General features: G+C 49.7%; 1 protein-coding gene across 11 annotated transcripts in view; it reads right to left on the minus strand.

The window, feature by feature from the left end:
* Ptpru (protein tyrosine phosphatase, receptor type, U) overlaps nucleotides 1-24,609 on the minus strand; it is a 74,234-nt gene that overhangs the window by 30,853 nt on the left and 18,772 nt on the right. For 10 of the 11 annotated variants that reach the window (NM_001415049.1, NM_001191575.2, XM_039109155.2 and 7 more), the window contains 8 exons: nucleotides 23,891-24,184; nucleotides 11,901-12,209; nucleotides 7,518-7,627; nucleotides 7,055-7,256; nucleotides 6,643-6,745; nucleotides 4,027-4,300; nucleotides 3,386-3,422; nucleotides 2,473-2,611 (listed from right to left, as the gene is read on the minus strand). In NM_001415049.1, coding sequence (NP_001401978.1) covers nucleotides 2,473-2,611; nucleotides 3,386-3,422; nucleotides 4,027-4,300; nucleotides 6,643-6,745; nucleotides 7,055-7,256; nucleotides 7,518-7,627; nucleotides 11,901-12,209; nucleotides 23,891-24,184 — 1,468 coding nt within the window. Of the gene's footprint in view, nucleotides 1-274; nucleotides 1,641-2,472; nucleotides 2,612-3,385; nucleotides 3,423-4,026; nucleotides 4,301-6,642; nucleotides 6,746-7,054; nucleotides 7,257-7,517; nucleotides 7,628-11,900; nucleotides 12,210-23,890; nucleotides 24,185-24,609 lie in introns of those variants that run through there. The other variant, XM_008764130.4, reaches the window with a different exon arrangement.

Genomic DNA, 24,609 nt, shown 5'->3' on the forward strand with positions numbered 1-24,609 from the left:
CAGACTCTTCCCTGCAGCCTCTGCCACCCCAGAGCAGGCAGCCCCAAGCACACACCTCAGCCAAGGGAGGGGACTAGCTAAGGACAAGGAGAGACAGGGTGAATCCCCAGCAGGAAACTGAGGCCCCGGCAGGACACCTAGGCAAGCCTAGGGCTCACTCTTCCCACTGTGACTGACCCTGCCAATGGGGCTCATGAAGGAACTAGGCCACCCTCTCACTGGACACCCAATGCGTGTATGAGAAGCATTGAATTAAGGCTGCTGCTGATTGGTTAAAAAAAAAAAAACAAAAAACAAAAAAAAAAAACACTTGCCTAGTGTGCTCCAAGGCTCAGAGCTTACGCTCCAACACTGAAAAAAAATCCCATTTCACAGATGAGGACATCAAGTCACAGGTTGTCATGGCAAATGCCAGAGTCCCCCATCTCATAATACTTATCTCAGGACCCTGGCCCAGGAACTCCCTCCCAAGGCCCCATCAAGCCCAGGGATTGGCACCAAACCCCCTACTCTGTCCATTTGATGTTTGAAACACAGGCTGTTCTGGAACCTATTCAGATCCTGCTCTGTTCCAACCCACACCAAAATGCAAACTGGGGGAGCCCTGAGGAGAGTGCTGGCTCCCCAAGGACAGGACCAGAGGACACAGTTATGGGACAGCATGATGGGAAAGCACAAAGCGTGGTGCTAGGGACGGAAACAGTCTTAGGGGCTTCAGAGATAGCCTGGACAGGGGCTGATATATGATTTAGTGACTGTCTAATGGAGGCTGCCTCCCAGTGACACCCTGACTACATCTGTGACCCACCTTGTCCTCACCAGAGGCCCTGTTTGCAAGGAGGAAGGATGATATACCACATAGCCCATTCTCTCCCTGCAGGAGAGATTCCTAGGGACTCAAACACATTCCGGCAGTCCCACTTACAGCCTCTACACCTGCACCCTACTTGGAGGGCCCTCTTGGGACCTCTGCTGAGCACAAGTGCAGAGATCTGCCATCGGCAGGGAGCCTCCAACGAGGCTTTCCCATTCACAGTGAGGCCTGAGTTCAGAGCACACCCTCCCACTTTACCTAATGACACGGGCAACTCACTTTAATTACAGCTTCTTGTCAGTTAAAAGGGAGTCGGACGGCTGCTTGCCGGGATCCAAGAAGGAAATGTTCTAGGATAGATCCCAAGTGCCAGAACCTTGTCTGGCACATTCTGGTACTCAATAGCTAACGTTCCTGGCACGCAGTCCTTCCTCATTAAGTGATCATTAAAAATACTGTGTCTCACGACACTCTTCTGGGAGGAACTTCAGAAGAAAAAGAATATCTGAACCTGAGCCCAGGATAGGCCATCCCACACATGCAATCGCCATTCCACAGATACACCCTATCTCCATTGCTGATGGCGTTAGCCAGCTTTTTGTCCCCTCTCCCTGGATCCTACTTATCTGCTCCCGGCAGCCCAGAGAGCCTCTGCCAACCAGCCAGTGTGTGCCCAGCCTGGCAGCAGCAAGGATACAGAAGCCAGAGTCCAGATGGAGAAGGATGAGGCTGGCTCTGCCTCTGGCTCCTAGGGTGACCTTGGGCAGGTCCACTGACACCTCTAGGGCTCAGTTAAGGTGCGCGAGCCACCACGGTCTGCTCATGCCTGAGGAGAATGAGGTTGTTAGACCGCGGCTGCAGGCAGAGGGGTCTCGGGAGTTCCCACCCTGCCTCCAACTCTGCGTATGCCCTGTGCTCCGGAGGTTGCAGGGGTGTTTATGTTTTGGTGCTTTGAGCTTCTGTTTTGCTTTTGAAACAGGCTCTCTCGTAGCCCGGACAATGCAGTAGACAGCAGAAATGACAAAGGCGGCCTTGAACTTTTGATCCTCCTGCATCCACCTCTGGAATGTCCCATGTGTGACCTCATTGCTGGTTTATGTTAGGCTGGGGGCTGAACTTGGGGCTTCATGTGTGCTAGGTAAGTGCTCTCTGCACAGTGAGGGAGATCATCAGCTTTGCCATACTTCGTTGCTTTAAAACCATTCTAAAGGCCACACCAGATGTCCTTCAACTCCCTGGCAGCCTTCTCTCTCACTCGGGGGCTCTGGGCCTGCGCAATCAGTCAGGGCAGATACCCTGGCTAGAGGGCCAAGTCAGAGTCTCTACCACTTCCTGTTGGAACAGCTCCTGTGGGCAGAGGACGGCAGTGCCTGCTTCCAGCACAGCTCCCTGGCAGCCTGCAGAATATTCATTCCTGGATAGTGGTACCTGGCACCAGCCAGACCTGTGCTCCAGCTACAACAGTGCCCTTTGCTGAGTCTCTGACTCCCACTGTCCAGTGTGTGTTAATCCACAGGCCCAATGCCCCAGCTGGCAAACCTCCACATACTTCACCACCAGAGGAGCTGCTCTGCCAACCCCAGCCATGGATCCTCAGTGCACAGCAGGCTTTCCAGGAGTAGGGGCCCCCAGTGGGTCAGGGCACTGGCCCCACTCACCCTTTACGGATGATGATAATGATGGCGCCCAGGAGGAGAATGAGGACGGCAAGGCCACCTGCACAGATACCCAGGATGAGCCCCATCTCCTCCGACCTCTGGGACACTTCGAGGGGTCGCTTGCTCTCCTTGCACGCAGCTGGGGAGAACAAAGAGGAGAGAGAATCAAAGGGGCAAAGGCCACCAAGGCCAGGAACTGAGTAACCAGGCACCAAACAGGCTGCACAAACACGCATGCGGCGAGACCCAGCTCTGCATCCAACCACTGCTCCCCTGTTCAGTTGGGGATGGATCTCCTAACCCCACCTCTCAGCCAACAGCCCCGTCTTCATACTCCAGCTCAGTCTCCCTCAGCCAACTCTTTTCCTCTCATGCTCCCCAGGGCCTCCCGCAGGATCTTCAGAGAACTGGGGACACCCGGGGCCTTCCAAACTACCCTCTCGCCCGCCTGTCAGGTGATGGAGTAGGTGAAGTATCTATGTCACAGATGATACATCCCAGGGTGTAACCAACCACTTCCCATGTCTAGAAAAGGGTCTCACATCAAAGTCTCCCTGTCTGTCCCCATCTGCCTCTCCGAGAACCAGGGACCAGTCACCATCACCCTCAAGATACAAGACACAGCTCAATGGCTTTCTCTCCACAGGCTGGTCCCTGTCTCTGTCAGAGTTCCTTCTATCACTGTGGGAAGAGTAAAGGGTAGGAGAGGCAGCCTGCTGTCCAGCCTGAGAGAAGAAGCCAGTGAAGTGGGCACAGGCAGCCAGGATGGGGAGCCCTTCCTGATCACAGCCGATTGCAGCTTTATGCTCCTATAGTCCTGTCTGCTCCCTTAGCCCTGGAGCTAAGGGTCCCCTGGACCTGCATGGATGAGAGGCGGGGCCTGGGCAGGGCTAAAGATATCTAATGGACTCACCTTTCCTGGCAATTCGGATGCAGTTCAGTCGGGTTTCCTGGAAATACAGAAACAGGGGCTCAGAGACACAGAAGCCAAACGCACATTCCACAAATCAGAAACACTCCTACTGAGTCGGTCAGGGCTCACAGTTCAGCTGTAAAGTGTTGAGCTGTGCCTTAAGACCAGTGAGATCAGAGAACACAAAAACAGCATGGGAAAGGGATGGGACCTCGGACATGAGGGCAGGAACTAGATCCAGGGGACTGCTAAAAGGTGGGAAAAGCCAGGGCTGGAGCACTGAGGATCCAGAAGCCAAAAGAAGAGGGCAGAGCCCAAGAAGAAGGAAGTTTGGGGTGGAGGTGGGACCTGGACCTCCGGAGGTGGGGCCTAGGGTGGAGGTGGGGCTTGGGCCTCTGGAGGTGGGCATCTTGGGAAAACGCATCTGAGAGAAGGCAAGCAAAGGGTCTGGACAGAGGAGTATTGGGGCATCTATGGAAAGAAGTCTCGGACTAGGAGGGTAAGGCTCAAGGAAAGGGAGTTAGCCTGCGGAGAAGTCTAGGAGAAGTCTAGGACCAGGTCTCAGGCCTCCGCGGTAGGTCTCGCCAAAGGCTCTCCACCCTACCACCCACTACACCGCCAGGACCCAGCCGACCCCTCACCCCTTTCAGGTGGCTCGCTGCCTGGAAATAGATGAGGTAGGCCTTCCTGGGCTCAAGCGGTGGGTTCCAGAAGCCACGATAGGTCTGGTTGTCACCCACAGTGAAGGGCATGGCCTCAAGCAGGCTGCTGGCAGCCAGTTCAGCCCCAAAGTAGTGCACCAGGCCGCGAGCCAGGGCCGTCTCAAAGGTCAGAGGTACCGAGAAGCAGTCCTGACCTCCAGGCTCGCGCCGCAAGCGCCGTGGCCGCTCTTCCTCCACAACCACCTGGTAGACGCTGGACAGGGAAGAGATAGTGTGAGTGACCACAGAGACTCTTCAGGTGGCAAAGGTCCGGGGCTTTAACTGCCTCTTTATAAATCACCAAGTCACAGATGCTCCCGAGCCTTAGTTTTCAATGCAAGATGGGAGTGACCCAGGGTGTAGACAGAAATGTCACTTAGCTAATGAGTACCCATTGTTATTGCTGACACCAATTGTAGCTTTGCACTGTAGGAATAAGCCCTGTGGCCCACTGGATCTCTTGTGTGTGATACAGAACCTAGAACATGGAAATAATGATTCTTCCTGGGTTAAGGATGACTAAGGTGTGGCCATATTTACTGTACTCAGGTGAGAGGCCCTGTGCTGGTACTGAGGAATCTGGGCCTCCCAGAACTATCTATCCACGGCAGAAAGGAGACTATCACTAAGCAAACAAGCATATCCTGGTGCTGTCTAGAGCCCTCAAAACCCTAAGGCAGCCCTGTCTACAAGCTGGAGCCCACTGCGCCCCATAGGACCCTCCAGCCCTGACTTGAATCTCTACTCCTGACTGCCATGGTTCAGTGAGCTTTGGCTGTGGGCTCCTCCAGTCTACCATGGAACTAGGCCAGAGTGAACTGTGTGGGGTCTGGTGTGTTTAAATATTTCCCTTACAGCTCAGTCTGTGACGCCCACCTGTGACACCCACCTGTGACACCCACCTGTGATGCCCACCTGTGACACCCACCTGTGATGCCCACCTGTGACACCCACCTGTGACACCCACTTGTGACATCCTGCCTGCTGACCTGAGAAGCAGGAAAGCCCTTGCCTTCCCTCCAGTTCCAGGTGCACAGAGTCAGTTTACTACCTGTCACTAAACTGCTACAAACATCAGCCCAAGTCCCTCTCAGTCTGCTCAGCTAGGGTCATGCCTCCTCCAGCCTCAAATGTTCCCAGGAGATGACAAAGATAACTCACATTAGCCTCAGGCTGGAATGATATCTAAGAAAAATGGAACCTTAGCACAAAGGCAACCATGAGATAACCCCCCAAACACACACTTTCTGTCTGCATTATAGTGCGCGCGCGCGCGCGCACACACACACACACACACACACACACACACACACACACACACACACACCAGCAGAGACTTTGCCAGATAAGATAGCTAATATGGCCAGCAACTTGACTGGATTGAGAAATACCTAGAAGACTAGCAAAGCGCGCCTCTAGGCATGTGTGCAAAGGCATGTCCAGAGAGGACCACCTTAGAGAGGAGACCTGTTGTAAGTGTCAGGACCATCCCTTGGGCTGAGGGTCCAGAGAGGACCACCTTAGAGAGGAAGACCTGTTGTAAGTGTTGGGACCATACCATGGGCTGAGGGTACAGATGGAATAATGTCGGGGAAGGAGAAAGCTAGCCAGCTTGAACCTAGGTATTCTCTCTCTGCTTTCCAGTTACCCTGAGGTAAGTCACCACCCCAGCCCCAGCATGTCCTCGAGACCCTGATGCTCTGCCTACATACACAGGGTGGAACATCCATGGACTGAAACCTCTAAAACCGTAAACCAAAATTTGACTCCACTCCTTCTCTCTTCAGTTGTTTTGCTAGCATGTCTAATCGAGTGCTCTGAATGGGGTCCCATGAGGGTAAAGCAACTGTGCCCAGGAAGTCCAAGCGCACTGTCAGGCTGACCATGAGCCACACCTGTGTGATCACCCACGCTTTCTCAAACTCATGCAGATTCGTATTGATTCCCCCATGGGCCCTTCACCACTGCCACATCTCCATGCCAAACATACCACAGAGGCAACCCTGAGATGCCTCCTCCCACACCCCATACGTACCCCAACACACACAGGCACACGCGCGCGCGCGCACGCACACACACACACACACACACACACACCGACACGCACATGCATGCTCACACACGCACACACACCCAGCAGAGACAGCCATTGTGACACCAGAGTCCTCCAGAGAGTGAGAAACAGAAAAGCTGTGTGCTCCACAGGGATGGCCTTATCTATCTGGTTGCCTACCCTTCTAGGATTCTACCTCTGTACCTCCAGAAACAGAACTAGCTAGAAAACACAAGGCCCCTTCTCCTGAATGTCTGATTAACCACCCCGGCAAGGCCTAAACCTTTCCTTCCCCAAACCTGACACTGTCCAGGAAACCCATGACTGTCACCAGCAGAGGCCTGTGGTCTTGGCTGGGAAGAAGTGGTTCCAACCTTTCCTCTGCCCAGAATCATGGAGGACCTTCCTCAACTCTGAGCCCAGGCGGGAAACAGGGTAACCAGACAGCTGGCCAAATCAGAGGTGAGGCCTGCTGCCTACCCTCTCCTCACAGGCTTTCCCACCTGATGGGTGCTCCTCGGCCCTGGGCCGGCCTCAACAGCACAGTGATGGTGTTCTCAGACTCGCCCAGGGGTGACGGCATGTCGGCATAATCAAAGCTGGGTGCTGAGAAGAGACAGAGACACAAGCATGGAGCCTGGCCGCTGGACCAGGAAGACCAGACCTCTGGCACCCCAGACTTAACATCGTGTTCCCTTGATCTAAGCTTCCCTGGCCACTGATCTTAGGCACTGACCTCTGACCTCAGACCTCTGACCTCAACTGATTCACCCACTATAATCTCCTGACTCCTTACTGCAGCCTTTAAGTGGTTTTCATTTACCTTACTAAGGTCCTCTGTACTCACATGGGCTGCTCTACCCCTCTGTATTCTAGGAGCCCTGAGATCCCGGGCCCCGTCCCAGGGAAGCTCACCTGAGATGTTGGTGGTTATCTCGGTGAGAGCCGCCTGGCCAAAGCCCTTGCTTGTACGAGCACGCACAGAGAACAGGTATGTGGTGCCGGGTTGCAGGTTGGAGAAGACATGGTAAGTCTCATTTCGGAGTTTGGAGATGGTGCGTCTCGGGCCGGGCACGTTCACCGCTGGGTCTGAGGACTCAATGCTTTGGTAGCTGATCTGGGGGTAGGAGGAGCAGGTAGGTGGCACAGGACAGGGATGGGTCTCCAGGAACCCCACCCACCCACTATATTCCACAGAAACTAGAGGAGCACTGGGCCTGCCCTGCTCAGAGTTCACGGGGCACTAGCCCTGGCCATCGTGGAAGCAGCTTTGAGGCCGCCTCTGTCTTCCCACACGCCTCTCTCCATATCACAGCCCAGCAGGAACTTTGACCCTTTGACCTCCCACTTCCCACCTCCCACCAGGGCCCCTGCTCACCTCATACTGAGTGATGAGGCCATTGGGTTCCTGGGGCTCCTCCCACTTGAGAAAGATCATGTCCTCTAGTGGGGTGAAGGTGAGAGACTCAGCGGCGATCCCACCAGGCACTGGAAGGGAAGGGTGGAGGCAGAGAGAAAGAGGCTCTGATTCGTGCTTCAACCTTGCCCCCTCCTAACAGTTCCGCTTGGGCTGTTTAGCCTCCCTGAACCTCAGCCTTGGCATCTATGAAATGGACACGACACAGCATCTCTCTCACCAGAACTAGACAATGTGAGGCGTGCAAAAGTTCAAACCCCACATGGCCCATCCACAGGGATAACGGTTTCCTTCCTCTCAGGGGTGAGCAGGTTCCATTCCGGCTCCTGCTCAGGCTGGTAGCTTTCAGGAAATGCAGATATTTACCAGAGAAAGGGAAACAATTGCAACAGGGGGTCGGGATCATGGGTGGAGATGTTTTCCCTTCTAAAATGAACTTAATTACATAAACAATCTCAGTGAGACTGAAGAAACTTAACAGCACTGACAATTACATTATACACGTGCTATGAAAATTTCCACGCCGGCACTGCGAGGCATGGGTCAGTTTGGCTGGGACTGCAGTATACACTCTTAATGCCAAACACAGCGGAGGGGAGGAGGGAGGCAGCTTCTGGCCAGGAACACCCTTTGAGAAACCTTTCTGAGGGACTGAGGTGGGGGGTGAGGGGTAATCCAGCAGGAACAATGGATAAAAATCAGTGAAAGCTGGGCTGCAGAGTTGGCCCAGTGGGTAAAGCATGAGGACCTGGGTTTGGATCCCCAGCACCCATGCAAAAGCCAGGCGCTTGGTGCACATCTGTAACCCGGCACTGGGGGTGAGAGGGCAGAGACGGGGATTTCTCGGAACTGGATGGCCAGCCAGCCAAACAGAAACAAGGAGATCCAGGCTCAGTGTAACCTTGCCTCAAAAAATAAGGCAGAAAGCAATGGAGGAAGACACCCAACATCAGCATTTCTGGCCTACACACACACACACACACACACACACACACACACACACACACACACAGAGTTGGGAATGAGCACACACTCATACTCACATATACACAGAGGGGGTGAGCACACACACTCACACACACTCCTATCCATACTCTCTCTCTCTCTCTCTCTCTCACACACACACACACACTCACATACTCAGAGAGGGAGTGAGCACACACTCATACTCACATATACACAGAGGGGGTGAGCACACACACTCACACACACTCCTATCCATACTCTCTCTCTCTCTCTCTCTCACACACACACACACACACACACACACACACTCACATACTCAGAGAGGGAGTGAGCACACACTCATACTCACATATACACAGAGGGGGTGAGCACACACACTCACACACACTCCTATCCATACTCTCTCTCTCTCTCTCTCACACACACACACACACACACACACACTCACATACTCAGAGAGGGAGTGAGCACACACTCACACACACTCACACACATTCTCTCTCTCACACACACACACTCACATACACACACACTCTCTCACACACATACACACATGCACACATGCATGCATATGCACATACACACACGCACACATGCATGCACACGCACACACACACAGAGTTGGGGATGAGCACACACTCATACTCACATATACACAGAGGGGGTGAGCACACACACTCACACACATACACACACTCATATCCATACTCTCTCTTTCTCTCTCTCTATCTCTCTCTCTCTCTCTCTCTCTCTCACACACACACACACACACACACACACACACACACGGGGGGGGGAGGAAGAAGGGCAAGCACAGAGAGAGAGAGAGAGAGAGAGAGAGAGAGAGAGAGTTTGAGTTGAGCACGCACACAAATATACAGTGAGAGCTGAGCATTCAGTTAAAGCAAGAATTTCCCAAGATCATTCTCCACCTACCCAAACGGTTTAAAAAAAAGTCAGTTCTCAGGTCAGCAAAGTCACAGACCCACAAAGGTTTCATCCACCACCAGTGGAGTATAAATTGGCACGATTGGAAGGCCGTCTAGCTAAAACCTACTAAAGATGAACACACGCCCTTGCAATCTAGCCATTCTCTCCTACACACACCCACACGACGAATGAATATCTACCAAAAATAATCTGCCCAGACTTTCTTCAAAGCATTGCTCAAAGCAACCCCAAATCGGAATCCACCTGGATACTTCCCAAAAGTTAGCAGAAAGTAGATGCGGAGGGCTGGTTTGTAGAACGAACCACGTAGTCCTGAGGACGGATTTGCTAGCACCATGCATGCCACAGTCAGATCTCCCAAGAGCATAAAGTTCACAGAAACAAGCGGGCACAAAGCAAATGTCTACTGCATGGTTCTGCTTCACAAAGCCCAGAACAACAACAACGAATCCACACATAACGTTATCTGTCAGGACAGTGGTTACCCTTGGGAGGTGGTGAGTGCAGGGAGTGTTAGTGGCCCCCTGGAGGGTGGGGATGTGATTTCTTCATTTGGATGTGAGTTTTCTGAAGTGTCCGGGCTATGAGAATTCGTTGGACTGACTTAGGTGAAGCACCCTAGATGATGGAATGGACTGCCCATAGCCCTGGGGACAAACGGACATGCAGAGATGGTGAGAATAGATTAGTCTGGTGTTTAACTATGGGTTGTGCAAAGCTGTGGGGCCATGCTTGCTCCTCCCCTGGAAAGTCCTCAGTGCTTATGCAGATACTGGAGGTGAGTGGTGTCCAGGGAAAGCCAATGAGGTGGGCTGAATTCTATATGGGCTACTGCTATAAATAGAACCTATAAAACATATATATGCATGTATTCATGTATGTACATATATATGCATACATGTATGAATGTATGTATATTACATATGCAATAGAAAACTGCACACATGGGCAACTGGAAAACCTCTGAGTCAATCCTCCTTTAGTTTTCTGGAAATCTGCAGGGATGTAGAGAAGGCTTTGGGCATGCGCTGGCCTTAGAGCGCAGTTTCTAAGAGTGGCAGGCAGGTCTGCTGGATGTGGTGGTGCAGAGCTGTAAGCCCAGCAGTTAGGATAGAGAAGTGAAAGGACCAAAAAGACCAACCTAAATTCAAGGACAACCTGTATGACAAGTCACACACACACACACACACACACACACACACACACACACCTAAGTGCTTAGATATTAAGCAAAGTGGACAGTCGGTGGTAGTGCACAACTTTAATCCCAGCACTCGGGAGGCAGAGGCAGGTGGATGGACTCTATGAGTTTGAGGCCAGCCTGGACTACTGAGTGAGTTCCAGAACAGCCAAGGCTAAACAGAGAAACCCTGTCTTTAAAAGAAAAAGTCCACCCACCTCCTTTCCCAAGAAAAAATGAGAGAGAGAAAAAGAAATTAATTCTAATTTCTTTTAGTAATTGTCAAAGTAATCTAAATGACTTTTGAGTCAAAGAGGAAATTATGACAGCAATTAGAGAAGGTTTTAAGCTGAATGGTAATGAAAACAGAGTGTATGGGTGGGCTGAGGACAGAGCTCGGTGCCACAGAACGCATGCTCACTATATACAAGTCTGGGGTGCCACAGAACGCATGCTCACTATATACAAGTCTGGGGTAGAGCCCTGAATACGGACAGTGACAAATACCATAGGCTGCCGCTTAAGCAGGGCATAAAGAAAACACACAGCTTTCAATGCACGCATTAGAATTAGGCTCAAGCCAAGCACGGTGGCTCAAGCCAACAATTCCAGCACCAGACCAACAATTCCAGTGCAGAGGAATCGGAAGCAAGAGGATTAGAAGTTGAGGCCAGGCTCTGCTTCATAGCAAGACCATGTGAGAAAAGGGGACGGGGTAGGGTGTGGGGGCAGCATAAAGTTTCAGAAAGCTTAAAGTGGGGTTGGAGAGATGGCTCGGTTGGTAAAGTGCTTGCTAGGCAAACAGGAGGACCCACCCAGATTTGGATCTCCCAGCACCCACATAAAAGCCAGGCAGAGTAGTGCACGTGAGAAACCCCAGTCCTCAGGGGAGTGAGGCAGATCCCTGGGGCTTGCTAACCAGCCTGGCTGGCCTGCTGCTGAGGTCCTGGTTCAGTAAGAGGCTGGCTCAAAAAACACAAGGCAGAAAGTGACTGAATACATCCAAATCTATCTCACAGGTGAAAATGGTTATTAAAACCCTTGCCGTGGGGTAAATTCCTGGTCCAAATTAGCTGCTGACGTCTTCCAGACTCTTAAAGAAGAAATTACCCTAACCAAAGAACCATAGTCTCTCCAGGAATGAGTAATGGTCACCACTGCCTTGCTAGAGTCCCCTACATGAATCCGAGCATTGGCCCTGGGTCTGGGGACGCTCGGGACTCCGGGAATCTGGCCTGCACTCTTACCATCTTCATCTGTCTGGAAGGTGACCTCCTTGCCCTCCTTGCGCCCCTCAGGGTTTGTGAGAATCAGACGCACGTGGACGTTCCTGAACGGCAGCAGATTCTTGATGGTGTAGCGGCTGGCGCCCCGCTCCATCTTCACACACTCCCGGATGGTCTGGTTGTGGCTGCCGCCCAGGGTGTAGTGATAACAAAGGGACACAGCATAGGTATGACAACGCGTGACATTGTAGCCCAGGGGCTCCCACTGCAGGGTCAGCTGACGAGCCTGGATCTCAGCAAAAGCCAGGCCCTTGGGGGCCCTCGTGGGCTCTGGAGACATAGAAAGCAGGGCAAAGGTTGAGGAAATGGGAAAGAAAAAAGGAGAGGAAGGAACATCAATCAGCTGCCGGAAATCATTCCTCCTCCCCCGCTCCCCCACCTCCGCCCCCTGCCACCTTCAGAACTGAAGAGACTAATACTGGAGTACTCTCTGGAGTAAAGTGACAGGCGTCTGAATCCTGGCCCTACCATCTGCAGCTGGCAATCACAGGCCTGAGAGATTCCACCACTCTCAACCTTAGTTTCCTGAACCGCAGACCTAGATTTGGGTCCCCAGCACCCTCAGAGAAGCAAGGCCCCCTGGGAAGACGGCTAGACTACACTGTGATTGTCATGGTAATACAAGTGAACCAGGGATAGGAAATGTTAACACAGCCCATAACCCCTCGGAAGTAATGATTATTAGGCCACTGAGATGGCTCAGTGGTAAGGACTTGGCCAAGCCTAATGACCTGAGTTCAATTCCTGAGACCCACAAGGTAGAAGAAAAGAACTATCTCTATGGGGTTGTCCTTTGACCTCAATATTCACAGGGTAGCCCCCCACCAACATACACACATGAGATAGATAGATAGATAGATAGATAGATAGATAGATAGATAGATAGATAATAGAAGATAGATAGATAATAGAAGATAGATAGATAGATAGATAGATAGATAGATAGATAGATGATAGAAGATAGATGATAGATAGATAGATGATAGACAAATGATAGATGATAGATAGATGATAGAAGATAGATAGATAGATAGAGATAGAGAGATAGACAGACAGATAGATGATAGGTAGATGATAGAGAGATAAGATAGATATATCAATGTAAAACAAAACCTTTAGCTACTATGAGCATAGTGGCACAGACCTATAATCCCAGCACTCAGGAGGACAGCCTGGGCTACCTAGTGAGACCCTGTCTCAAAATAAAAAGGTGTGCTATAATTAGTATAATTTACCCCATAGTTTGAGAACATTCTGAACAACACCGGGCCAATCAAAATCAATCCATGGCTATTTTCTTCATTTACTAATTCTAAACTTATGGTAAAAACCATCTATAGTGATTATACAGAGAGGGACTACAGTAATATATACAAGCCAGGATGATGGGAGCTAGGACAGCAAATGGCACATGACAGAGGGTGTGTGGAAAGCAGAAATGGGAACCCCTGTCATTGTGTCCAAGGTGGGGCTCTCTCTATGGGTAAGGTGAGTTCCCCAAGGGCCAAAGCCACAGGGAAACTGCAGTCTGCCAGCAACAATAACGCTGGCGGTTAATACATAGAGCATTTGGAAGTGGCCAGCATCTTTCTGGAGGCTTCGAAATGATTTGTCTTTGTTGAACCATGAGAAGGGGCTGCCACTGATCTGCCATACAAGGAGAAGACAGAGGCATGGAGCTCAGGTGATGAGGCCATACTCACAAAATCAAAGGTGAAGCTAGGATTGAAACCCAGTCAGGCTGGCACCAGAACTCACACTCTTATCTGCCTCTGCCCTGGTCCTCAGGAGGAATTCATCTAATAGTCACAGCCATGCCACAGAGAGACACAGCTGTTCCAACAGGAGGGACAGGCAGGCCGAGCTACACAGTCTCTTAATGGCTCCATAGGCTAAAATATGTCCCCATTTTGTAAATAGAGAAACTGGGGGCCTGGAGAGATAATTCAGGAGGTAAAAATGTTTGCTTTTCGAGGGCAAAGACAGAGTTCGATTGCCAGAGTCCACATAAAAATGGAATGGGTGGTACCTGCTTGTAATCCCAGGAGGCGAGGCACACAGATCGCTGGGACTCAGTGGTAAGACAATTTAGCTTATCTGGTGAGCTCTGGGGAACCGAGAGACCATCTCCCAGCACAAGGATTGGAATATGGTTCCCAAGACACACGTGGCAGAAGAAAAGTACCGCCTCCTGCAAATTGCCCTCTGACCTCCACGCAAGTATATGATACTCACAGACAAACACACACACCTCACAGACACATACACAGAAACATACACACACAACCATACACACCACACAGAGAGACCCAGACATACATAACACATACTCAACACATGTACACAATCACACACACGCGCGCGCGCGCACGCACACACAGACACACACACACACACAAATACACAGACAAAGACAGAGGCGCACATGTACATGAGACATGCACACACAACACATACACATATCACATACACCCCATACACATACTACATAAGCAGATCCCACACGTACATACCGTATCACACACACACACAAAAACACATCACACACACACATGCAACATATACACATCACACACACACAGAGAAAGACAGAGACACACACATACATGACACATGCACACATACCACATACACACCACACACCCACACAACACATGCACACATCACACACACCCCACACATACCATACAGACTCCACACATACATACCATATCACACACACACACAAACCACACACACACACACACACACACACACGCATGCACACATGCACACACACACATATACACCCTGCTTCCAAAGTGAAACCAGGAGAGACCCCGGGCTCAGCCCATACCCCTCTGTCTGCCTTGAGCACCTGTGATCTTAAACCTCTGAAAAGGAAAATGCCAAGATGCTTCCAAGAATCCTTTATCCTTCACTACCTGATTCGGGGACACTTGAATCCATGCCTCAGAAGTTCTGTGAATGCCTACCTTCCTTTAAAGTGTCCCATCAGGGTTCTTAGGACCCCTCCATGAGCAGCTGAGAAGACCCTGTGACTTAGCCCCTTTTGGAGGTTGAGGAGGACCCTAGGGTTACCGTCCACGACAGTTTATTCAGCAGCCACCTTATAGAAGACACATCTGGAGACATCAGTTCACATTCCCAACACAGGAGTGCACGGGTGACAATTGTCAACCTAGAAGCTGAGCACAGCAAGTTCCTGATCCCACCCAGCTTTCATTTCTTTCCTAAGCCAGTCAGGAGGCAAGTCTTCATTGCCTTGCAGTGAACAGCAAGGCAGCCATCAGAGAGAGACTGCAAATTTCAGAAGCTGCTAACAAGGCCTACATCTTGACTGGCTCCCTTCTCCCCAAAAGCCAAACACACTCATGTCCCATCCCACACAGACAGTTTGGTGTGGTCCCTGCTCTGCAGCTCTGGGATGGCCTGTGTGCATCGTACCAGGGCTTTGACAGGAGCCAATTTACCACCCGTCTTTTCTCTTGTGAGAGTGGGGCTCAGACCAGCTCTGCCCACAATACCCTGTGCCCGGAATGCCCACCCACCTTCCTTCCTGTCCTCCTACAGGATTTGGATAAGGACAGGTCAAGTTCAAGGTACACTGGCTAGACAGAAGCTTAAGACTTCAGTGAGCAAGACTGCAAGGGGTTACACTACCACCACCAGCAGCAGCCACTGTCACCTTAGCCTGACTCCTGGGGATCAGTCTTTCTAAGGAAAATGCTACCTTCAGAACATCCAGAGCATCCCAGTTTTCAAAAGAGTTAGAGATTCAGACTTTTTATACTGCAATACCCAGATTTCTGAGCCCTAACAACCCACCCAGGCTACTTAAAAGCACTGCTTATGACTCAAAACAGCAGCCTCTGCCACGGAGGATAAACACTAGCTTAGGTGGGTATCTTTCTTTCTAGCAGCTGAGGAACCCTGGTCTGCCCAAGAAAGGAAGGCTTACCTTGCCTCTTCTCTTCAATCCTAAGCAGATCCAGGGTCTCGAACACCATGTTGACCAAGACTGGTATGCTGACTGAAGGGTGTGAATCCAAGAGTCTCTCTACTTCCAAATGCCACCAGCCACAAGACACTCCCTAACACACTGGCAAGGAGGAGTTCAGAGACCAAGAATCCCTATGCAGGTGAATCCCACAGGCCACTCAGATACCAGAGGGTAGGGGACTTGGGAAAGGAAGACACACATAACTTCTATTAAATTAACCCAGCATGGGTTGACTGTAATAACGTCATTGAGCATTATAACGCCAACAACTGCCTCTGCCCGTGGAAAGAGCTTTAAACAGGGTCAAGTGCATCCAGGTTCACATCCCACATCCACTCCTCACTAGCTCTGCCACTCCAGGGAAGTTACCTAACTCTTCTGAATCACGGATGCCAACAGAGAAAATAACACTTACTTCAAAACGGTGACATATCCCAGCACTGGGTGAGAAGGGGTCAGAGGACCAGAAGTTCTAGGTCATTCTCAACTGCCAAGCAAGTTCAAGGCCAGCCTGAGGCACATAAGGCCCTGGCCCCCAAAACAATCAACAAAACCAGTTCCTTTAAAGACCAAATATAAGCCAGGCATAGGCCTGTAACCCCAGGCCTTAGGAGGTAGAAGCTTCTTAATGAGGCAATCCTTTAATAAGGTTCATCTCCTTGTAATACTTCATAACTGTAATTTAGCCACAGTTAGGAATTGTTATGTAAATATCTGTGTTTTCCAATGATCTTAGGTGACCCCTATAAAAGGACTGTCCGACCCCCAGGTGGTTCCAAAGACTGCTGGGCTAGAGGATCAAGACGTCAAGGTTATCCTCAGCTACATAGCAGCTAGGGGTTAGCTTGGGCTAAATGAGATCATGCCTCAAAACAAACATAAGAAAAAAGGAAAATATAAGCATCACGTGGGACCTGGTAAACCAGAGCACCCAGCCAATAGTAATCAATAAAGAACCGTGTGCACCAAAGCGAGACTTCTGTAGCAACATGAATTAGCAGAAGCATGGCGCAAAGCAGTAACATGTCCGAGCCCTTCTTCTAATCACTCCTGACTGTTTACCCTAAAGAATATGATTCAGGAGAATAAAAGGAACAGCAAGCATTTAATTTTTTCGATGTCGTATTACAATAATAAGGATATAGAGACAAACAACCCAGCAATCTGGGGACACAGTGAATGTCTGCTGGCAGTAACATAATTACAAACGGTGTCGCACACGGACCGGCAACCAAGCAAACGAAGCAGAATCCTGAGCACACCCGCTCCATCCCAATGGCAAGCAGTAGAAATGTGCAGTGGAGACATATGGATGGAGAACGGAACAAGACAGAAAATTTAAGGCAGCTGTTGAGCTAGGATGGTGATTCAGAGGACTTTTTTTTTAAGCCTTTTACTGGTGCAATATTATTGTTTTTACAGTAAATAATAGAGTGAAGGGAATTGTGGGCCTGCAGAGCCCAACAACACAGCTGTCCAAGAGCAAAACAATCCCGGGCCTGTAATGACGCCAAAGAGGAGCCTGTCATTAGGAGGGGATCTACCCACCTGGCCCTGCCCCAGTCCCATCCTTGGCTAGCCTGAGGAAAGTGGGTATCTGTACCTGACACCGGAAGTCAAGAGGTGACAGCTGCATGGCTAAGGCTGATTCTCAGTCTGAAGGATCTAACACCACCTTCGATGAGGGTGGCACTGTACCATGACCTGGATCCCAGACAGAATAGAAAGGAGCCGGGAACCGAGCACCAGTACCCAGTATTCTGTTCTCCCTGCCTTCGAGCTCCAGCTGCCCTGACAGCCCCGTCAGGATGGACTGTACCCTCCAACTGTGAGCCGGGATCAACAGTTCTGCAAGCTGTTTATCACAGCAGCAGGGAAGAAGCTAAGACACCAGCTCTGCCCCTGGCTCTGCTGTGAACCACTGTGCAGATTTGGTTAAGTGACTGAATCTCTGGATCTTATTCATCTGTAAAATGGGAACTATCAAAAGTTACGGCTGTTTGGTAATAGCCTCGGATCATGGGGACTTGAGTCAAGCTGTAGGGGATGGGGGGGGGAGCTCCGAGAAAAATAACCCACACTCTGCTCCCAGACAAACCACAAAAAATAGCTGCACATCCTGGAGCTGTGAGTGTGTGTGTGTGTATGTATGTACCTGTGTGTATATATGTGTATGTGTGAGTACCTGTGTGTATATGTGTATGTGTGTGTGTACCTGTGTGTATATATGTGTATGTCTGTGTGTACCTGTGTGTATATATGTGTATGTGTATGTACCTGTGTGTATATATGTGTATGTCTGTGTGTACCTGTGTGTATATATGTGTATGTGTATGTACCTGTGTGTATATATGTGTATGTCTGTGTGTACCTGTGTGTATATATGTGTATATGTGTGTGTACCTGTGTATATATATGTGTATATGTGTGTACCTGTGTGTATATATGTGTATATGTGTGTGAGTGTACCTGTGTGTATATATGTGTATATGTGTGTGTACCTGTGTGTATATGTGTATATATGTGTGTGTATATATTATATATGTATATTTATGTATGTATGCATCTATCTATCTATCTATCTATCCATCCTTCAGCCTCTCTAACTGTATTCAACCTTCATCCCTCAGAAAGCTTGAGGCCCCTCACTGATCCAATAAAGCAGTCTTAGCCTGTTGAAACTGAGGCTGTCTGCCTCTCTGCCTCATTTTCATACATGGATGATGTGCCCCGTGTGTGTGTGTGTGTGTGTGTGTGTGTGTGTGTGTGTGTGTGTGTATGCTGGAGTCCTCTGCCTCCACACAGTGATTACAGGCACACACTACCGCACTCATCTCATTTCTGTTGCTGACAGCAAGCATTTCCCCAGCCCCACAACCTGGGTCCTTGACCCCACTGTCTGATTGCTAGCAAGTCCCGTCCCCATCTGCACACTCAGGGGGCACACTCAGGGGAGTGCAACAGAGATTTTTCCATGGGCTTCAAGCTCTGATTTCTTTTATTCTAAGTGGCAAATCAAAACCGCCTTCGAAACCATATTGCTGACGGCTGTCACTTCCTGGAGAGCCTGTGGTGTGCCAGGCACACTACTTCACACATACGTAATACGCCCCCCTACAATTGCCCAGATTAACCCAAAACACAGCAGGACCCCCGTGGACTCATCTTCACAAGCCCATCTCCACATTTACACTCCCCAAAAATCTCTACAGGAGGGTTCCAATCTCAACATTATCGAAGCTTCGGATCAGTTAAGTGTCACTGGACAGCTGTCCCTGGCCTCTACCTCTTCACACTGGTAGTACCCATCACCAGTGGCCAGTATGGCTGACAGCATGTCTCCGGACACCACCAAACGTCGCCTAGGAGAGAGAATCACCCCTGTTGAGAACACTGACAACAGAGATGTGATCCCACAACATGGCTTTAAATGCCATCAACACCCTCTCTGTACTGACAACTTTCAGATTCGTACCAGCAGCCCGCACCCTTCCCTCAGCCCCTCCATCATCCGTTCAGCTGCCTGGTAGCGATCGCCACTGGCACATTTAATGGCATCTCAAAGTCATTGTGTCCAAGGCACGGCTCCTGATCTATGACGCTCCCCAGGTCAGCCCCTCCAACTCTGCTGCTGTGGGCTTCTTTGTGACAGCTCCATCCGTCCAGTTACTCAAGTAAAACACCTTGGAGCACCCCGGGCTCCCTCTATTTCTTTCTCCTTCATCCCTTAGCAGATCCATCAGCAGATGCCGCTGACTTCTGAACCAACCAAGCTGAGCAGCTTGTCGTGTCACTGTCATCTTGGTCACTTCCACTCGGCTCCCAGCTCCTGTCTCTGACTGCAATAACTGCAGGCGCTTCCTGTGTGTCTCTTTCAGGAACCTTTGCCCTCTGTCTCAGTTTGGCTCTCTGCTGCTATGATAAACATGATGACCAGAAGCAGCCTCGGGAAGAAGATGTTTATTTGGCTTACACTTCCACACCATGGAGATATATGTGTGTGTGTGTGTGTGTGTGTGTGTGTGTGTGTGTGTGTGTGTGTGATGTGTCTGTCTCTCTGTCTCTGTCTGTCTCTGTCTCTGTCCTCTCTCTCTCTCTCTCTCTCTCTCTCTCTCTCTCTCTCTCTCTCCTCAGCCTGCTTTCTTATAAGACCTAAGACAACCTGCCTAAAGGCCACCCACATCATTCATTCATCAAGAAGATGCCCCACCGATAAGCTCACAGGACAACCTGATACACACATTTCCTTCATTGAGGATCCCTCTTCCTAGGTGCTTTGTCTGTTGTCCAGTAAGCAAGAACCTAACCAATACACCCCCCTATAGTCAATCCTCCAAGAACTCTCCAGAGCAGACCAGACCACCAGTTGCACGTGCTCAATCCTGTCCTCCTACCCCTGCGGTCGCTACCCAGCTCGATCGCTCCCTGGTGATTCTGACATCCCAATCCCTGTTCATACATCTTCTCTCACAGGTCCCCCCCACGCCTCCAGGCCTCGGCACTCAAAGGTCTGACTGTCTGGACTGTTCCCTCCCTGCCTGTGCTCCTAGAGCACACCTGGCTCAGCCCCTCACCTCCTGCATGACTCTGCTCAAATGCCACCATCTCAGTAAGATAGTCCTTCAGCTTCTTATAAATAACAATCCTCCGCCCCCTCCCCATCTCTGTCCCCGCCCTGATTTATTCCTCCTCACGCACTTACCACCATCTGACAGACTATATATTCCACTTGTTTATTTATTTATTGTCTGCCTCCTTCTGCCAGGACACAAGCTCCCTGCAGAGACTTAAGAGGACTCAAACGCCGGTGGCCTCTGTCTAGGGTGCAGCCATGTAACCCTACCAACTGTAACATTATCTGGTACATAATAGACACTCAGTAAACACCCATTGCCCGAATCTTGATGTTATCCCATATGGCAGAGATTAACATTGTTTCCACTTACAAAACAAGAAGAATGAAGCTCTCGATGGGTACATCACCCCACCCAGACCCCTCAGCTAGAAGGCTATCACTACAGCAACACTGACCCACCAACCAAGTACCTCTCTCTCCCAAAGTCTGGCATTAAATTAGATTTTAGTTGGCCCACAAATCAGCTTTTAATAACACTTAAGAATATGAATTGCAGGCTGTCAAGATGGCTCAGTAGGTAAAAAATGCTTGCTGTCAAACCCGACAACTTGAGTTCGATCTGCAGAACCCACATGGTAGACGGAGAGAACAGACTCTAATAAGCTGTCCTCCAGCCTCCACATGAGCACTGTGGCAAGCACATGCCCACACATAGACAATAAGTAAATAAATTCGCTAAAACGTAATATCAACTGTAAAAACCGTTTGACTCTTAACCTTAATGTCATACATTATTCAAAATAGACTATGGATATAAAGGTGAAACTGTTACACTCTTAGAGAAAAATAAAGTAAAAGAAGAAATAGAAAAAGATTTTTGAGAACTAAGGCTGGGCAAGGAACTCTTAGATTTAGATCCAAAAGCACTGGGCAATTTGAGAAACAGAAATTCATCAAAATTTAAAATGTTTGCTCTGAGGGGTTGGGGATTTAGCTCAGTGGTAGAGCGCTTGCCTAGCAAGCGCAAGGCCCTGGGTTCGGTCCTTAGTTCCGGAAAAAAAAAAGACAAAAAAAAAAAAAAAGATAAAATGTTTGCTCTGGATCCATGTAAAGACAACGAGGAGACAAGATCCATACCGGGAGAAATACCTACAGATTATGCATTCATTAAACCATTAATGCATTAATAATATGTTCTACATACATCTAGAATTGTCTTAGGGTTTTAATGCTGTGAACAGACACCATGACCAAGACAAGTCTTACAAGGACAACATTTAATTGGGGCCGGCTTACAGGGTCAGAGGTTCAGTCCATTATCATCAAGGTGGGAGCAGGGCAGCATCCAGGCAGGCATGGTCCTGGGAGGAGCTGAGAGTTCTACATCTTCATCTGAAGGCTGCTAGTGGAAGACTGACTTCCAGGCAGCTAGGGTGAGGGTCTTAAGCCCACAGCCACAGTGACACACCTACTCCAACAGGAGTAGTGCCACTCCCTGGGCTGAGCATATACAAACCATCACAAGTATCTAGAATGCATAAAGAACTCTCAAAACTCTACAGAAAAAAAAGCAATTCTATTAAGAAATGAGCAATGATATGAACAGGCGATCCACTGAGGAGCACAGGCGGCGGCAGTCATGTGTGGAAAGATGTTGAGCAACACTAGACTTACAGAAATGCAAATTAGGACCATGAAAGGGAGGGAGGACTCTGCTATGTAAAGCGATTGCTGCTTTCGTAGAGATCCTGGGGTTCAGTCCCCAGCAACCGCATCAGGGGATTCACATCTGCCTGTGTGACTCCAGCTCCAGGGGGGTCCCAGGGCTCTCTTCTGTCCTCCTCAGGTACCTGAGCTCATAAGTGCACATACTACAAGCACACACTCGTATACACACACACTCTAGACTATCATACATGGTTCTATTGTATAAAACACCTACAAAAACTAAATCAAGAGAGATGGAAAGTAGATTCGTGTTTGACTGGGGCTTCAGGATTAGGATGAACTAGGCGGCCCTTAAATGGCATAGGGTTCCCCCTTAATAGTGAAGACATGTTCCAAAACCAATGATTAATAGTTGCACAACACCAGAGATACTTAATGCCTCTAAACTATAAACTTTAATGACTGACATGGACGAATACAGATCATATTGTAATAAATCTGTTACCAAAAAAAAATTTCAAAAACGTTATATACTGCATGATGTCATTTATGGAACATTCTAGAGAAAACTCTAGAAATGAAGGACTGATCTGTGGTTACCAAAGGGTGGGAGGAGGAAGAGAAGTGGGTGTGGTCTAAAACAGCAATGGGAATCGTATATAGGGACACTGACTGCTCGGGCTTCCCACGGTATACACAAACCCACAAAGGTGATAGATTACATAAAACTAATTACACAAACACAGGAAACTGGGGGAGTCTGTTACAGTATCTATGGAGTCTATGGATGTCAATTTGTTGTTACATTTTTGTTACGTTGTATACATTGTTTTTCAGCTGCACATCTGGCTTGGGGGTGAGGGCACAAGCATACCACAGCACACATCTGGAAGTCAGAGGTCATCTTATAAGAATGGGTTCTCGCCTTCCATCCTGTGAGTCTCTATGCCATCAGGGTTGGCTGCAAGCACCTTCTACCTGCTGAGCCATCTTGCCAGCCTCAGATGTCAATCTTTATTGTAAAATTAAACTATAGTCATCCAAAATAGAACTATTGTGGAAAACATGACAGGGTAAGGAGGCTGTGTTCTTAACAACAGCACATGAATCTACATGGAGAATCTTCACCTCTCACTAAGAAAATTCCAGAAACAACAGCACACTGACATCACAGAGAACCCTGCTGTCTGTTTCTCTTCTTCTTAGTCTTCTGGGTGCAGGTGAATCAGGGGTCCTTAGCAATTGCTACTTTATCCTCCTACACAAAGGAGAGCTGACTTCTGACTCAGCACCAGGTCCAGGCAAGCCAGACAAAACCCATCACACAGGATTTTTAATTGATAGTGTTTAAGAATCTGCACCTAGCCAATTAAGAGTTCTAGACCCATCTCTGCCACTTACTGGCTGTGTGTTCTTTGTCCAGTTGCCTAACATCTCTGTCTCAGTCACATCGTCTGTGAAGTAGCTATGACAACAACCTACCACCGGGCTCTGGTAAGTTTCCAGGTTTGTTTTCTTGGTCTGCCTTTTTGTTTTGGTTTGGTTGGGAGGGCAGGGTCATAGTGTGTTTTTCTTTGTCTCGTTTGTTTATCTCATTTTATTTTTTTGAGATAAGCTATAGAGAAATAGCCCAGGCTATTTTGTATATGTATGTGTGTCAGGAGGCCTTGCTACCACTGTGGAAAAGGGCCTCCCCCAACCTACCTGCGCACTTGGTCCGGCTGAGCAGTGGTGGCCCTGGGCGGCCTGTGCCTCCATCTCCCGGGCGGGTAAGCAGCACGCTGATCTCATACTCAGTGTCCGGGTCTAGATGCCACAGCTTGTAGGTCTGCAGGTTGACAGCGTGAACCTCGGCCCACGGGCCCCGTGCCATTCGGTACTCGATCTCCTTGCGCACGATCGGCCCGTCGCCAATGATGGAGTTGGTGTTGAGCTGGATGATGAGGTAGGTGGGGCCTGCACGCAGCAGCTGTGGGGGCGCGATGGGGGTGGGAGGCTCTGCGAGGATATGCAGAAGAGGAGGAGCCTACTAAAGCCACCATGTGGCCCTAGAACTCCATAACTCAGCCACGCCCACTCCAAACTCACAAGCCTGGGGAATCTCAGCACACTGGTTGGGTTATATCACCTGAAAGATGCATGGAGATACAGCCCCACTCCCTGTGTCCTCTTCTTATGTGGCCAGTCCATCCCTCAGCTGGGAGACACTGTTCAAGTCACAGCTAGAAACTAACTCGACAACCTACTCCGTCCCCATCACGAGACCCTCTCGTTCTCCCAGGTCCCTCAAGCTGCTACCAAGCGTTGGGCTAAACCTGCCCTGGGACCCGCACCAAGTCTTCTAAGGAGCTAGCTCCGTGCACAACCCTACAGACTCCGCCCTATCCTAGCCCCTCCCCTCGGGTCTTCCTCAAGGTCAATCC

Source organism: Rattus norvegicus, chromosome 5 (genome assembly GCF_036323735.1).
Source record: "Rattus norvegicus strain BN/NHsdMcwi chromosome 5, GRCr8, whole genome shotgun sequence".
Lineage (NCBI taxonomy): Eukaryota > Metazoa > Chordata > Mammalia > Rodentia > Muridae > Rattus > Rattus norvegicus.